Raw genomic sequence first — 17158 nt, 5'->3', positions numbered from 1 at the left:
ACCCTCAGTAGAAATGATTCTGACAAGGATTACATACCAGCCAGGTCCATGGGCTTGTGAAGAGCAACGGAGGGTGCAGGAGAGGTAGGGTCTGGAAGGCCAGTGTTCAAGCAAGGTTCTCCAAACAGGGCATTGCATGGAGCTCTCACATTTTCTGAGATGGAATGCCCTCATTGTACATATGAGGAAACAGATGACTTTTGGAGTTTACGGTTTGCTCAAGGCCCCATAGTGGGCTCGGAGAGAATATAGTGGGCTGAAATAATAATTCTGGGCCCCTTTCAGTCCAGATCTCTGTCTCTAGTTCCAGCCTGCCTTCTTCATCACCTACTCCCTCACCTCATCTTCTAGCAGTCTAGGTTCTACTGTTCTAGGTCGGACTCCCAATGTTACTGGTGGACTCAGTGACCTGTTATCTTTATATCAGGCCTCATTCTCCTAGACACCTCGCAGTGATCCACACTGCTAACAATCTTCTCCATAAAATCGTCCTTCCTTCCTGGTTTTTCTGGTCTGCCTCTTGTCCCATCCCTCCTGGTTAATCCACATTCTTTTGCAGACCCTTTTTTTCTGTGGTCCCTGCACGTGGCCCTTCCCCATGGCTCTGCCCTTGAGGCCAGGTTCTTTCTCCTCAATTTCTTTTTCCCCATCCACCCACGCAGCTTCAGTTCCAAGGGTAACATCCCAGCCAGGTTCTAGGCCCCATCTCTTTGTTCTGCAATGACAGAGTCCCCATGGGCACCTCAATCTTAACATTCCTAAACTTTAGCTCACCATTTTCCTTACTCTGATGGCTTTTATAATGTACAGCCTACTTTTGATATCTTATATTCCCCTCCTCCAAGCTTAGGTTTCCAAGATTTTTAATGACTGAAAAGTCCCTCCTATCCTACTATCTCAAATGTAAGGATTTCCTGATCATATTCATTCATTCTCTCATTCAAATACTTTTCAAGCATATTCTCTATGCCAGAGTTGGCTCCAAATGCTGGAGGTGAATAAGGCAGACTTGGAGCTTGCCTCCAAGGGGCTTAGGGTTGGATGGAGGAGACACAAGTTAAAATACATAATTGCACAAATATATCTATGCAGTTTTTACTAAAGAACAGTATAGGGTTGCAACAGTGCATGATGTGTGTGTGCGTGTGTGTGTGTGTGTCTGTGTGTGTGTGTGTGTGTGTGTGTGTGTGTGTAGGGGGCCTAACCTGGTCTGAAGGGTACAGAAGTCTTGAACATGGGAAATAGGTGTAAGCGATAGCAGGTAGCAAACTTGTCTCCTCTTTTGGAATTCTAGGCCTGGAGTAGGTAGAATAATACCCTTCCAACTCCCATGTCCCCAAAAGATGTCCACGTCCTAACCCCTAGAACCTGTGAATACATTATGTTACATGACAAAAGATAATTAAGGTTGTAAATGGTAGTTTACTAGTCAGCTGACCTGAAAATAGAGAGATTTTCCTGGATTGTCTGGGTAGGATCAACGTAATCGCTAGAATCCTTAAATGTGGAAGAAGGAGGCAGAGGAGAGCATCAGAGAGAGATGTGATGTCCTGGAAGCAGGGTCAGAGAGATGTGTTGTTGCTTTGATGGTGCAAGGGGCCACGAGCCAAGGAATGCCTGGGGTCTCTAGAAGTTGAAAAAGGTAAGGAAAGGGATTCTCCTCTAGAGCCTCCAGAAGGGTACCTAATCCTACCAACCTGTGATTTCAGCCCATTGTGACACATGTTGGACGGTAAGATATTAAATTTGTTAGTTTAAGCCACCAAGTTTGTGGTAATTTGTTGAGGCAGCAGTAGAAAACGAATTCTCAGCCTTAACCTGGCATTTCCATTCTTAAATTCACTTCGTTTACTTCCACCTATGCCTAACCCTATCTTTCCTTCATCTCTGCTCTCTGAATCCACCCTCTGGACCTGCATTATTGAGGATCCAAGGGGACAATGCTACTCAGGTCAATTACAGGAGCAGGAAATGGGAGGAGGACAAGAAGCAGGTAGGGTGAGTGGAAGGGTTAAGCAAGAGCTCTAGCTCTGGTCTCGAACAGGCAGGTATGGAACCTGGGAAATACCATTTAGGCCCTGAGAAAGTGTGAGCAATATAGAGTATTTGGCTTGTTTCTTCATCTCCAACGTGAAAATAGTGATGGATGCTATCTCAAATGCATAAACGACAAGGATAACTACGTCATGTGTTTATATGATACGAACAGTAATGTTCATGTGCCATCGGGAGACCAGGTCCAAGGAGTCACAGAAAGGTCACTGGAGGGTAATCAAGGGCAACGCCAAGCACCCAGGGCCAGGTGCCAGGGAAGGTGTCTCTTCCCCTTCCTGACCCCTCCCCTTTCCTGCCGGGGCAGCGGCTCAGGGAGAAAGCCCCAGGGGATGCGGAGATGGTTTGGCCAGCTGTGCTCATAACCCCCCACTCCCACCCCGCTCCAGGTCACAGGTCCGGCACAGTTAGACCCTCTTCCTTCCTCCCCTCTCAACACCCCCTCTACCTCAGGCTGTGCTTTGGTGGCGGTAACACCTAGCTGGCTTCACGGGGGGGTGGGGGGGAGGGTGTCACGTGGCGCGAAGTCTCTTGTCTCCTCCCTACCCCAAGCGATGGGGGGAGCGGAGGCCGTGCGGGGAGCTGGCCGGTGGCGTGGACTGGGGTTCTCACTTCCCCTCCTCAACCGCCCGGGGTGCAGGTGCCGCGGGCTGAGCCCCGCAGGCGCAGGCGGGGCGGGCCTTGTGGACACGCCCTCGCCGCGAGTCTTCGCCGCCGGTCAGGAGGAAGCGCCAGAGCGGCGGCTGGTGCTACGCGGAGCCGGCGCCCCCTTCGGCCCCCGGGACCAAGGGGACGCCGCCGGGCCCCGGCTCCGGGCACTAGGCCCCGCGCACGCGGCGAACCTGGCATGTGAGCTGCGCCCTGCAGCATGGCAGCCTCAGGTGCGTAGGCTGGGCGCCGGGTCGCTCTCGGAACCTCCCCCCTGGCGCGCGCCCCTTCCTCTCTCCGCGCGCTCTCTTGTCCCCCTCAGCCCTCCGAGTGCGGGCCTCCTCCCAACTCTGTCGGCTTCTTCGGTGCGGGATCTGTGTTCTTTCTGTTCTTAAGCACAGTTCCCTGCCGCAAACTTCCCACCCCTACTTTCCCACGTTCCCTGACCCAGCTGATGCATGATTTTCTGCAGCCTCTGACTGATCTCACTCTTTTTTCGTCTTCTAAGTTTCAATTTCTCCTTCCATCACTAGCCCTCGGAACTTCTGAAGGTGTTTCCCCCTGTTCTTCCCACTCTGTGAAACCAGAGTCCGAGTTGAAAGAAGGCGGTGAGCCGAATGGTCTGCGCCGGCGAAAAGCTCCTCGGACCGATAGGGGGCGCTCAGACAGTCCTAGGTTGGCGCTGGGAAGCCCGGCCCTTGAGCCACCTTCATGAGTGTGCTTCCTCTACTTATCCTGGGCTTTGTTTTTCATCTAGAATTTCAGTAGGAATTAAGATCACCATTCCTTTACTTTTACTTTCCATGTTCTTTGCAGAACTTTGAGAAATGAGAGAGAGGTGGAGGCCGCTGGCTTTTCTGATTAGTCTTTGTGTTCCCTTCTTGGTTTATGGGTATGTACACTTGGCAAGTCACTCACTCACTGAAATCCAGGATGAACCACATAATAATAATGATGATAACAGATTAAGGGGTAATGTGCACCTAACTATGTTCTCAGTGGTAACCAGGACAGTCTCTGCTCCTGATAAGTTAACAGTCTTGTGAAGGAAAGAGATAAGTAAACAGGAGTTACTAGTTGAGAAGATTAGAGTTACCATGTTTGCAAACGGGTTTCCTTGTGTTTTCCCAGCCCATCTTAGGATGTTTTAGTAGAGATAACATGTGAAAACAGCATGGAAAAGCCTCTTGAAAAATAAAACCTAGTTGACCAGGAGAAGGTACTGTTAGATGCTAGAATGAAGAGCCAGATCTCCCCAGACCCTCTGAGGTCTAACCTTCTAATTGTGCTTTGGGAGCAGGGGTAGAAAAGACCAGTGATGACAGTTCTATTAGATTTGGTGATATAGGCTCGCTTTTTAGGGGGAGCGGGAAGGTAGCTAACCTTGGCTTGGTGGTAGCTGGAGAAGCTGTACTGCGAATAAGGAACCTCTGATAATAGTAAGTTCATAGTCTACACATTCTCCTCAAAAGCCAAAGAAAAGTTATCTAGAGAGAATTCATTCATTTATCAAATACTTATTGTATGCCTGCTGTTTCTAGGTGCCATTCTAGGTGTCAGGTACGTATTCAGTTAATGAAACAGATATAAGCCATGTCCCATGGAGCTTATGGAGTAGCGGGTAGGCAATACACGTAATAAAGACAATACATGATATGAGAAGTGTGTGGAAAAACAATAAAGGGGGTAAAGATGACTGGGTTATTGTTGTAAACGTGGTGGCTAGGTTAGGCTTCATAGAGAAAAGGACGTTTGAGCAAAGACCTGAAGTGAGGGGAGGGAGCATTTGGAGGAAGAATGCTCCAAGTAGAGGAACAGTTAATGGGTGTATGTGGTGTATTTAAGGAGCAGGTGGTCAGAATACGTGGGTGATTGGGGAGAAGTAGGAGATGAGGTGAGTGGGGCTTCCCCCTCCTTCTATGCCTGGGAACAGACCCCGTTAGGTCTGAGAAACAGAAAAATGGGGTGGGGGCTTTGGGTAGAGGAGGCAGAGAAAAACCTTTCTTCGGTGTCCTGTGTACATTACTCCCGTGGGCATAGACAAGGAGGGTAGGGAGTGTGCTCCCATTCAGATGGGGACTCAAGCCCAGTGGCCAAACCCAGGGCTATTTTTGGGCTCTGTAGTGGCTTTTGCAGACATTTGTAATGGTTAGAACTGTCAGCATCCTCTGTGGCGAGACACACTCCAGGTGTTGCAAATGGGAGTTGAGCCTTTTGGGTCCCTGGGTCTTCCTGAGGTCTGGAGGTACAATGACCCATGGTAGCAGGTCTCAGTGGTGAGAGTGGTAAGAGTATCTCTTGCCAAGATGCTGTAGGTTTTGGAGTCATCCAGGCCACTCTTCCATGTGGTCTTCTTTTCTTCTTCTTCTTTTAAACAGCTTACTCACATACCATACAATTCACCCATTTAAAGTGTGCAATATAGTGGTTTTTAGTATCTTCACACACATGTGCAACCATCACCATAGTCAATTTTAGAACATAATAAGCTATAGGAGCTTACTTATATAGATAAGTGCTTGCTGTTGTCATCGTCATCATCATCACCACCACCACCACCACCACCACCATCCTAAACCTACACTGTACCAGCTATGGAGGGAAGAATATGCCAGCAGAAGCAATAGCTAATGCAAACATCTGAAATGGCATTATACGTTTGGGCAAAGACAGAGAGCCTGGTATGGTTGTAACACCAGCTATAAGTAGGGGAAGACTGCAAAAGATTGTAGGTGTCTGGCTCCTCATCTGGATGGTATATCTTGTAGGCCATGGGGAGCCCTCGAAGGAGCAGGTGTGTTAATACACTTCTGTGACTTGTTCTTGCTCAGGGGTGCACCGAAGATGTGACATCCTCCTCGTCTACAGCCCAGATGCTGAGGAATGGTGCCAGTACCTCCAGGACCTTTTCCTGTCCAGTCGGCAGGTCCGCAGCCAGAAGACGCTGACTTACAGGCTGGGCCTCCAGGCCTCCTTCTCAGCGGAGGACCTGAGCTTCTTTCTCAGCATGCGTTGCATCGTGGTGCTGGTGTCTGCAGAGCTGGTGCAGCATTTCTGGCAGCCAGCCCTGCTGCCTCTGCTGCAGAGAGCCTTCCATCCTCCACAGCGCATGGTGCGGCTGCTCTGCGGGGTACATGACAGTGAGAAGTTTCTGGACTTCTTTCCAGACTGGGCACACTGGCAGGAGCTCACCTGTGACGATGAGCCTGAGACGTACGTGGCAGCTGTGAAGAAGGCCATTTCTGAAGGTAAGGGTCTTTCCTGAAGTAAAAATAAGCAGGCCCTAGAAAAATGACTAACCCAGGCCCCAGGCATTTCAGGTGAGACACTGTTGTGTTCACACTAGTCATTTATATTATAAAATGAACCTGGGCCTCACTATGTTAAGAGTCCTAGTCATATTTATTGGTTCAGAGCAGCCTATTTCTGGGATAAGATAGGGATGGGATAAGTCTCCTGGACCATGGGAGAAGATGACACTTTCCCTTGGTTCTGTGCTAGGACAAAAGCCTTTCTAGAATTTTCTATACCTTGGAAGATGCAGGACGATGGAGGTGGGAGGCTGACAAGCCATACTCATTTTATCATCATGTGACCTTAAGACTTTTGTTGAAAAATCATCACTTTTGGATAACATATTTATAGCGAAACACTCCCTTATTTCCCACCAGCCTAGTTTCTGACTTTTGCCGGTTCTCCTTTTAAGGTGGAAAAATTCTGATCTTCTCTACCAAGAGTAATGACTTTAGTAGACCCAGGAAGTGTGACATATACTCTGATTAACAGTAAAGGAAGATGTGCTCTTGGATGGATGCATGTTACAGCTTTTCTTCCTCTTTTTGTTTTCTATTTTTGCCTCACTGTGGGCTATGAGTAGGTTATGTGTTTATCTTCCGTTCTCTTGCCATTTGAGATCTTGTATACCTGACACCAACAAAGAAGCCTAGAAAATTATGGGGTGATGGAACTATTCTCAGCTATTCCTGGTGTGACTTGGGCATTAATTTGGTTCATCCACTCCTGTCTCATTTAATGAACTAAATCAAGAATTCACAAGTTTTAGTGACCTTAAAAAGCTAATATAGCTTCCTTGATGCTTTTATTTCAGAAATAGGCTACTCTAAACCAATAAATATGACCATGTCTCGTAACATAATGGGATCCCATCTCGTTTTGCAATGTAAATGACTAGTGTTAGCATATAGTATTTCACCTGAAATGCTTGAAACCCGGATTAGTAATTTTTCCCACGTTTGCTTATTTTTACTTCAGAAGGATATGATAGAAAAAGCACATAATTCATACTTACATGATTGTACTTTATTGCTTTGAGGGAATTGCTATCTGCCTAAAATTACAAAGAACTTAGACACAACTGGTTGTTTCTGAGGATTAGTTTATGTCAGTGCAATGGTCCGTTATGATCTTGTGGGCAGGCCACTGTGACCCGCCAACCAATCATTTAGAGCTCCATGGATGAATTGTCACTGTATTGGCACCTCCTGCTGTATGCTCTAACAGATGGTTCTTTAAAATATTAAAGAAGGTGTTATTTAAAAAAATAGATGGTAAAAGGATTTTTAAAAATATTGTTTGGATACATCCAGTGTTTAGATGCTTGGATAAATTGATCGTCTACAGTATTTTACATTTTACTAACAACTGTGGCTCAGTATGCAATGAGCCTTTAGTTTCAAGTGTTGCAGAAAGAATGAAGTGTTTCACAGTGATGTTTCTGTTCTGAGAGCAAATAACCTCTCATCAGAAAGAAATTACTTTAATGGGAGATTAAAATAAACTACTTAGTGGAAAATCTCTGCACTTTAGTATCAGTGGATATGTAGGAACAAATGGAATTCTAAGAAAGAGGAAGAGGGAGGAAGGTTTATGGCTCCAGTATAACTTTCTTATCTGGTATTAGACTTATGAATTTTGAGATTTGAGGTCTCTGTGTGTAGCGGGATGGCTTGCATTTGTTTTTTGGGTGTCCATAGCCATTACCATTGGTCGGGCCAGTAATGTGGTGCTATAGGCTCTGATTTTTGGGCTGGACAAGCTTTCTTAATAAACTTAAGGCTCAGAGTCTGGCAGTGTAGCAAAAAGAGCATTGAACAGCGGTAGAGACACTTCACTGCCTGGCTCTGCTGCTAACTAGTTCGATGCCCAGTACTGGGCATGTCACTTAGCTTCTTTGAGTTTCAGTTTCTTTCTCTGTAAGAGGCAGAAACAGACTTATCTAAGATACTTTTCTAGGCCTAAAAATCTCTGACTCCGCTAGGCCAGAGAGTCCCAAACATTTTTGAAGCACTACTTTCTCGCCCTATTTCACACCTCCTTTGACTCCCAGGAAGCTTTGGGCTAAAACAGTGTTTAAGGATAGCACTGTCCCTCCACTAGATGTCTGGTATAATTATGTCCTTGATTACATTCTCTATAACTTGCGATAGTTTAATACTCCTCTTGTACACATGAGATTTTCCTAAGGTACCTCAAAATAAAAAAATAAAATTTTCATACACCCCACTACTTCAAGCCCCAGGCCCATGAGAAATAAATACATGCAACTTGTTTCTTTGCCTTTCTGTATTTAAAAAAAATCCCAGTGGGAAATGTCATGGAAAATTGACAATGGGGATGAACTAGTAGTAGGAACAGTAATCATGGGATTACTGATTGTAGGTCTATTGAAAGTTACAAGGAGACGAATTTCAGGAAAGCTTTCTAACAGTTAGAAAATGCAGAGATGGAATGGGTGGCCTTGGGAGGTGGTGAGTGCCGCATCACTGGGAATGCGAGCAGGGACTGGTATAAAGGGACTCAGCTTTGGAACTGTGGTTGAACCATGTGACCTTAACAGCCTTTTGATTATAAAATTCCCTTACATGAGATGAAGTTGCTCTTTTTCAGCAGGAACACATTTCATTCAGAATTCAATCTTCCTCTTTCATCAATTCTTCCTGAGGTTTCTAACTCAAAACCGAGGAAATATTGGTCATGTCCCTATCATGATCCCAGCAGAATATAGGAAAAAAGACCTCAATTCGTAATCTATGTAACCCTTGAAAATGGTGAAGCTCCCAGTGTATTTGTATCTTTTTTTCCTTAACTTTGAGGTATTTTGTGAAAAAAAACATGACTACTTAATAAGACATTCACTGAGACTATTTAAAATTTAGGTTAAATTTTAGACCATTTAAAATTTAAAATAAAGCTTAAAGATCAAAAGCTTTAGAGAGTAGAGATGGTAATGGAAGTAATTATTCCCAAAACTTAGGTTAAATGTGGTTACAGGTTATCAATTACACTTTCTCTTGCTGCTCCGTTATCTAAAAAGTACATCTCAAACTTTGCTGTGTTTAGAAGGCCTTGGGGATCTTGTCAATATGCATATTCTGATTCTGTAAGTCTGGATCAGGCCTAAGATTCTGCATTTCTAACAAGCAACCCTGGCGTGCTGATGCTGCTGTTTAGGAGTCCCCTGAGTAGTGAGCAAGGGTCTAAGCCACCCTTCTTTTGTCAGGTTAATGGTCACATACCTCTGTTGTGCATGGACCGTTTTCTTAAATCTCCACTTTTCTGGAAATGGAGGCACCATCACATCAGGGCGACTCCTGGACACCCAACAGTTTAAGTATAAAATTAGACCTGCATTTGGTGCTTAGGCCAACAGACTTCAGGGTAGAGCTCCTGAGTTCTCTTCTGGTGCCCCGAACACAGATTCTACATGCTGCTCTGGCAATTTTTAATCTCTTAGTTTTCCAGATGTAGTGGTCCTGATATTAGAGTGAGGGTATACTTTCATCACAGTCCTTTCAGCTTCTTTATTTAATAGGTCCATGATTATAATTACTATTCCACTAAAAGTGTTTTGGAGGTTTTATTTCACACCCCCTCTCTCCATATTTGCCAGCCACCTTAAAACCGAGCAGATGTTTTAATTAGAATCTTCAGTGTCTTAGACCAGTCAATTTATTATCCAAGATCTTCATCTATGAAATGATGAGGTTGGACTAGGTGATTCGGAAGGTTGCTTTCAGCCCCCAGTGCTGTAATATATCATTATGTTTTCTGAGAAGGCAGGTTGCCCAGAACCTTTTAACTGATTCAATTTAGTTCCAAAATGTCTGTAGTGATGTATACCCAGTGCATAGAAGAAGACTGTATTATTGTTCCGAATTTTTCAGACTTGTTGAGTGATTACTGTGAAAGAAGGAAGTAAGAAAAACCCAGTTACAGGACAGAAATTATTTCCTCTTTACTGGAGCTCTATTCTTTGTTGTAAATCTCACTGGAATACAAACATAGATTCTGTTAGTCTGTGTGGGAAAGGACTTGGTGGATGATATTGAGATTTATTTCAGAAGTTCTCATCAGAGTGTGTGTGTGTGTGTGTGTGTGTGTGTGTGTGTGTGTGTATGTATGTGTAGGGAAAAAGAAAATACTAAATCTAATTCTCCTAATATTATTTAGTATTACACGAGATATCTTATCTGCTTCTTTATATGAATTATTTTTTCTTTGCCTCCCCCATCCTTCCTCACATTCTTCATGCTTTAGAAGTTCTGATGGTATCTCAAATCGTAATGTATTTTGCCCTATGTTCCTATGGGAAGAATTTAGAGGGGTGTGCTAATATCAGGCCTTTCTTTGTTGATAGTAATGTTCTAATCTGAATGTTAAATTAGAGGTTAAAAGAAAAACAGTTGAGATATTTTAAATGCTTTCAGCTAATCAAGTAGATTCCAAAATCTTCCTAGATTTAAAAAAGAACGTTTTTTTTCTGAAATAAAGTAATATATGCTAATCATAATGTTAAAAAAAAGAAAATGAAAAAATGCCTTTAGGTTATTTCCAATTTTTTAAAATAAATAATGTTACAATAAATCTTCACACAGCTTTGTGCCTAAATCTTTGTGAATTTCTACTGATCTCCTCTCAACCATATCTCTGCAGCCTCCCAGATATGGTTGCTTGTCCTGTGCATCTCTCCACCTTCCCAGTGTAAAATCCATGACCCCTCTGACTGCAGTTTTTTTGTTATTTCAGTTTATTTAAATTTTTTTTCTTTAGGCCTGATTAAGTCATTTCTTTACATTTGCAAGGTCTCTTGCAAAGATCCTCGTATGGAGAACTGCCCTGCACCTTTCCTTCCCCTCATGGAGAGAGCTAATAATCAGATGAATGCTTTTATGACAGTTACTATGTATAATGCATAGTACTTCATGTATCTTTACCCTCCTTCCCAACCTTGAGTGGGGTAAACGGTTTTATTGCCATTCCACAAATGAGAAAACTGAGGTTTGGAGAGGTTAAATGACTTGCATAAGGGCTGGGAGCAGCTCACTTTGGAACCCAGGGCCTTCAGACTCTAGATTCTCTCCACTTTGCTTTACTTTCCTCTAAGTCTCCTTTCCCCATTCTCCTCTTCCTTGTGGAGACAGGAAGGATGAAGAAACCTCATGGAAGAGAAGGGATTAGGGACAATAAAGCTTCCCTGAGTTCTCTAGACCACAGGTTCCCAAGTCAAGCTGGGCATCAGCATTGCCCCTGCACTTTGTTTAAAACTCATGTGCCTGGGTCCCACCCCAGACCTACTGAACCAGAATCTTGGGGGAGGGGGAGTTGGTCCCAGGCATATGAATTTCAGAAACCCTTTGTAGTTGGTTCTCCTGTGCAGCTACATTCTAGACTCTGCTCCATGCCTGCTGCCCTGTCCCTTGGTGTTCTAGTTGGATGAGTCACCAGCAGGTCAAACCCTGTGGGCTGTTACAATGCAGGTCACGGGACACTGGTCCCACAGGCTCAGAGCTTGGCCCTGGCACAGCTGGCTTCCACGTCATCGGCAGCAGCCTTTAGGGGAAGAGACTCATAGCGAAGGGGAAGTCACTGCACCCTCCTTGCTCTCCTTGGTGTGGTGGCTTCGCTGATGGTAAGTCATCAACTCCTGGGGCTTCTGTGGTGCCTTGCAGAGACTGAAGGAAGAATCTGACCTTGGGCCTCTTGAAATGGACCATTTTTGTTCTCTCCTCCTGCCTTGTGGCTGTGGGTTGTTGGGTCTGCTCTTTCTCTGCTGTAGGTTAGTCTGCAGTTGGCTCCTCTAGGCTCCTTAAATTCTCCCTCCTGAAGGATGCTTTCTTTGTACAATCTTCCCTTTTGAAATGATCTTTGATTTAGGGAAGACGATTCCAGTTGGGATAGTGTAATCCATCTGGTGTCACTAAAAAGCTACAGCCTGTCTAAGAGTCCTTTGGATTTCCCTTGCCAGGTACTCTGATCGCCTTGTAGAATAAGATACATTCTCTCTCCTAGCTGTGCCTGAAATAGTTAACGAGGACTAATGACCACGGTAGATTTTTGTGCCCATGGAACTTTTCTTCTGAGGACTCAGAGTCTCCCAGGATTATGAATTTCCCACAAAGCTGCGAGTCCCAGGTGGCAGAGTGAAATTGGCCACTTTCTGTTTCATCAGCCACCCAGAGACAGCGTTGTCTTCCCAATTCATTAGACTTTCTGTGGTCCCTCAAGGAAAGTATCTGCAATTCCCTTTATCAACTGTGGTTGGTGAGATGCAGTGAAAAGGGAGTGAGTGATGAATGCTGACATTTCCACTAATGTGAGAATCTCAGGTTTGCACCTGTCTTCATCTAAATTTTCTAACATGTGCCAGAATGAAAATATCAGGAATTGAATTGGTTAGTTTCTTACCCTGTCGTTTTAGTATTTTTTTCATCTCGCTTCTCCTGGGACTATTGCTAGAAGAGAATACTAGAACTTAGGAGAGACCTGACATCTGTTTTACCATTTCAGAGCCCTTTTATAGACATTATTTCATTTAGTCCATGTAATTTTCCTATAAGGCAGATGTTATCTACATTTTAGAGATGAAGAAAACAAGGCCTAGGCAGGTTCACTGACTTGCCCAAGGTCACACAGCTACATTTCTGTTAGCACTAGGATCAGGGCCAGGGCCTCCTGCCTTACAGGCAGAGGCCTAGTTATTGCTTTATTTAGATACCACAGCCAGCCTTTCATCTGGTACATATTTATTGGGCACTTACTATGCTCAAGGCCCTGTGCTGGGTGCTGGAGTAGAGCAGGGAAAGACAGACATAGTCACTGCTGTAATGGTACCTACGTTCCAGACCAGTGCTATCCAAAAATGTATCATGTGAGCCACCTATGAAACTTAAAAGTTTTCTAGTCGCTGCAATTAAAAAAAAAAAGAGTAAAGAAAACAGATGAATTAATTTTAATAATGTGGTTTACTTAGCCCCATATATCTAAAATATTCTCATTTCAACACATAATCAATATCAAAATCATTAATGAGATATTTTACATTCTTTTAAAAATACTAAGTCTTTGAAATCTGCTGTATATTTTACACTTAGAGAACACATTTCAAGCCATGTGTGGCCAGTGTCTACCATATTAGACAGTGTAGATCAAGAAGGATGCTTGCTTTTCAGAGAATTAGGGCCATATCAGCTAATATTTTAATATATTAAATGCCACATGTGTTAAAAAATGCCCATCCTGGTTTCTCCATTCATTCATTTATTCGGTCATTCATTCATTCAGGAAGTACTGAATGAGCATCTGCAAGGTACTGATCTGTATGAAATACCTCTATCTTTTTCTTTCCTTTCCTCGCTAATCTCCTCTTTCTTGTTTTGTCCCTATTGTACCACTTTGTTTGTCTCTTTCTATATTTTGTCAGCTGTTTAGCTATGTTCTCAGGGCCCACAAATACGGTGTCAGTTAAGACAGAATTAGGTTTGATTAACAGCAGAGTTTTTGCACTTGAAATGACCAGTTTATCATCTGAACTAGTGACACTGAGCTCTTGGCAACCAATGTGATGACATAATCAAACCAGGGTGCCCATGACACACACACACACACACACACACACACACACACACACACACACACACACACTTATTTATTTATTTAAAGATATGTGTGTAAAACTGTTTTTCTGGAAAGATACCCAAAAAATTGTTGCTAATGGTTGCTTTTGAGTAAATAAAAGACATTTTGAACTTCTTGTTTTAGACATTTCTCCACTGTTTCAATTTTTCTACTGTGATCATGTTTTACTTTCAGTTGGGAATTTTAAAAGAGAAAAACGATGGAGTCATGGGGATTTTATAGATCTAGAGGAAGTTAGGCTCACATCCAACTAATCCAAACAGGTTGAACTTCAGGTTAAGTTCCTTTGTACAAACTCCTTGACCTTTTTCTTGGCTTCATTAAGCTGCTTTTCTGGGTAAAGGAAGTGAAATGGTATCATTGGTGTGTACACATAGCTGTAATGTCTGCACCATCGCTCACTGGATGTGGGCTAATGACTGCAAAGAGGCTCCAGCTACTTATCTTTGAGTCATACTTTTACTCTTGTCAAATCAAATTTAGACTGTCGTCTTCTTAGGTTACTACAATCTTTATTACGAGAAGTAGACTATAAGTATAGATTTCATGGACTGTGGTACTGACTGGCTTTGCCAATTTGTGCAAGTCACTTGGCCACCCTGCATTTCTTTTTGTCCTTCTTAAAATTCTGGAAAGAGCACAAGTCGATATCTCAAACCTTTACAGACATGAAATTCCATGATTTTAACTATGTGTGATTTTACATATTATATTTTGTATCTGGGTCTCAATCTGACATTTTTCAAAATCCCATCAAGGTGGAGTGTATTATTTCAGCTAACAAGTTATCTTTCACAGCAGAATTTTAAACAGAACTTTAAATGACATAATAATAGCTTTCTGTTTATGGACACTAGCCCAAGTTCAGTCTTAGGAGAATATAATACGATGCCATTATCTGTGTGAGAATGAAAGAATGCGTTTAACATTTTACATATACTGTTCGTTATGGTCTATATATAGCTTTATGAATGTGAGCTCCTAGGAAGGTAATGGGGGCGGGGAAAATGGAGGCAAATATGCATGACAGAATATGTCTGTTATAATTTCCTTATTATTCAGGGATGTTTTGACAGCTTTTCAATTTAGTTTCCAGCGCCATTCACATGACAGAGTGTGTCTGAGATGGCCAAGGATATAGGATGATTTATGCTGTAAATGACTCTTTATCTGCCCATTGGAGAAATTATTGAAACCATAGTTGGCTTGTCATGTGGACTTCTGAGCATAAACTTTCTGATTTAACTAGTTTGGTAAAAATTAGACACAAACAGTGATCAGTTGGTTTTCCAAGACAGAAAAAAACAAAATCAATAATTGATAAAATTGTCTTTCTGTGGGGGAAAAAACTATTGGAGACTATTTCATTTTCACTGTGTTTGTCTTTTTAATGAAATACTGTCTCTACTGAGAATGTTTTATGTGTGGTAGGTGACCAGTAAATGCTGGATGAATGGATGACTGGATAGGTGGGTACATCGCTGGATTGTTGTCCATTTTCTTTACCCTTGAGCCCATTTTGAATGTCCCAGTTGGAGAAAAAGATATCTTTCCCATGAATATCCTTCTTAGGGGACTGAGCTGCTGGTTCCATCTGGATTGTCAGCTGTTTCCATGGAGCAGGTTTTTCTTGTGGTCACATAGTCAGGATGTGACTAAACAGAAACTCTTCAAGTTGATTCAGAGCATGCCAGGGTCTATAGCTTGCATTTTTTTTTACTATGTCCATACTTAAAAATGTACCAGATTGACAACAATCCCACAAAAGAATCAGGTATGCCATTACAGAAGCGGGTTAACAATTGGACTTGCAAGCTTCACAGGTGCATGTAAGTCTATTAGAAGCAGAAGTTTAACTAGGTATGTCCTTTTTGAAGGAGAACTTTGAAGTAAAGAAATCTGTAGAGTTCAGAGGAGATCGCTGGTTCAGGAATTCCTTGGTACTTATTTTTTTCTGAGTTTATGGCCTTCTGCAGATGTGTGTCTTCTCTATTATTCTAACAAGGTTGGACCCTACTAGGTTCCTATGTAAAAGAATGCTGGTTGAACATGCATATTTTGTTTGCCAAGTTGCCAGTTTTACAAACAGACTGCTAGCTCTCTCTCTAACATCTAATAACACAGGAAATAGAGGGGAGGCTGATGATGAAATGAAAATGCTCTACTTTTAGATTGGACTGAAATAAGTTTCCTTTTACACACACAGCTAATGTTTGAGGCTGTAGCTATAATTAAAGCTTGCGGTAAGATTGATGTCCATCAAAACGAGCAGATTATCAGCGTTAGCTGTTGATTCATTTTTTTTTTTTTTTTGAGCGTGTAAAATGTAGGAAAACATTCGTGTGGCAGAATATGGCATTTAGCATTCTAAACGGAGTCGACCTGTTACTTGTTCTGAAACAGAGTTCCCCTTTCATTTTCTAAAACTTTCTGAATATTAAAGCCTTGGTTAGTTGCCTAAGGTCTCCAACTGTGATGCATTTTTGTGTTTTGTGTTAAAAATTTTTCAGGAAAAATGTATGCCGAAATAATCATACAGTAATTTGGCAGCCTACATGTTTATTTTTATTTTGTAGTCACTTTGAATTGAAAGTCCCATAGAAATCCTTCAACATCCCTGCCATGGTCTAGTGTATTCATGTGATTAAAATTTGCCCACACTCTGGAAATAATCTAGCTTTAGGGCCTCTCATGGGAAAACAGAAACAGGGAACCACGGAGTCCAGAAGATGGAATATTAACATTCTAAAAGGAGACTTTGGAGTCACCTGGCCTAACCCCTTTAGTTTAAAATGAGCAAAGTAGGACCCAGAGGGGTTAGAGGACTTGCCCTGCGTTACACAGTTAGTAGCAGAGATGACTGTTAATTTATGTTTACAGTAAACAAATATTTATCGAGTTTATGAATCACTTGCCAATGGGGTGGTACTCTGCAAGGTCCTGAGAAGGCTTAATGAAAAGGTTGCATTCAATTTCTGCTCTTGCAGTTTATACATTCTAGCGGGAGAAGGCATTAAACGGCCAGTTGTCCTGTTAATTACTTAATGCCATGATTATCCAGGATTATGAAGCAAAAGTTCCCTTTGAATAATAAAAGGGATATGAGATACCCTGAGGGCCCCTTTGATAGTTCCTTCTAGCATGCATGAAGGAAAGAATGTTTCCTGAGCATACATCTTGATAAAAAGAAGAAAAGGCATGGCTTGTAGGTATTGCATATGGTATGCACATTCCTATCAGAGCCCAAGTTAATCATGGCTTTTAGGCAGGGCAGTCATTTTCTCAGAATGGTGATTTGGATTATTTGAAGTTTCAGAGTAGCTTTATTCAAGCGCTCAATTTAAAAATGAATATTCTGCTTCTTTCCTTAAGTTTGTAGACAGCAGTGATGTTGAGGTGTATATATTAATTTGAAAATTTCACATTCCAGTTCATATAAATGTGTGACGATTGGAAGGATGGGCAAAAGATAAGTTGAAAATTAATAACATCAATAAAAATACTGCTCAGGATCCAAAAAAAT

General features: G+C 42.5%; 1 protein-coding gene across 1 annotated transcript in view; it reads left to right on the top strand.

The window, feature by feature from the left end:
- The first annotated feature begins 2759 nt into the window (after window positions 1-2759).
- The window catches only part of PIK3AP1 (phosphoinositide-3-kinase adaptor protein 1), a 95616-nt gene continuing 81217 nt past the window's right edge, over window positions 2760-17158 (top strand). Inside the window, exons 1-2 of the mRNA XM_011374040.2 lie at window positions 2760-2933; window positions 5532-5948. Of these exons, the coding sequence (XP_011372342.1) occupies window positions 2921-2933; window positions 5532-5948 (430 nt within the window). The 5' untranslated portion in view covers window positions 2760-2920. The remainder of the gene's footprint in view (window positions 2934-5531; window positions 5949-17158) is intronic.

The sequence above is a fragment of the Pteropus vampyrus genome, unplaced genomic scaffold (assembly GCF_000151845.1).
Source record: "Pteropus vampyrus isolate Shadow unplaced genomic scaffold, Pvam_2.0 Scaffold238, whole genome shotgun sequence".
In the NCBI taxonomy this organism is placed as follows: Eukaryota; Metazoa; Chordata; class Mammalia; order Chiroptera; family Pteropodidae; genus Pteropus; species Pteropus vampyrus.
Note: the sequence above shows the minus strand (reverse complement) of the source record. Positions and strands in the feature narration are given on the sequence as shown.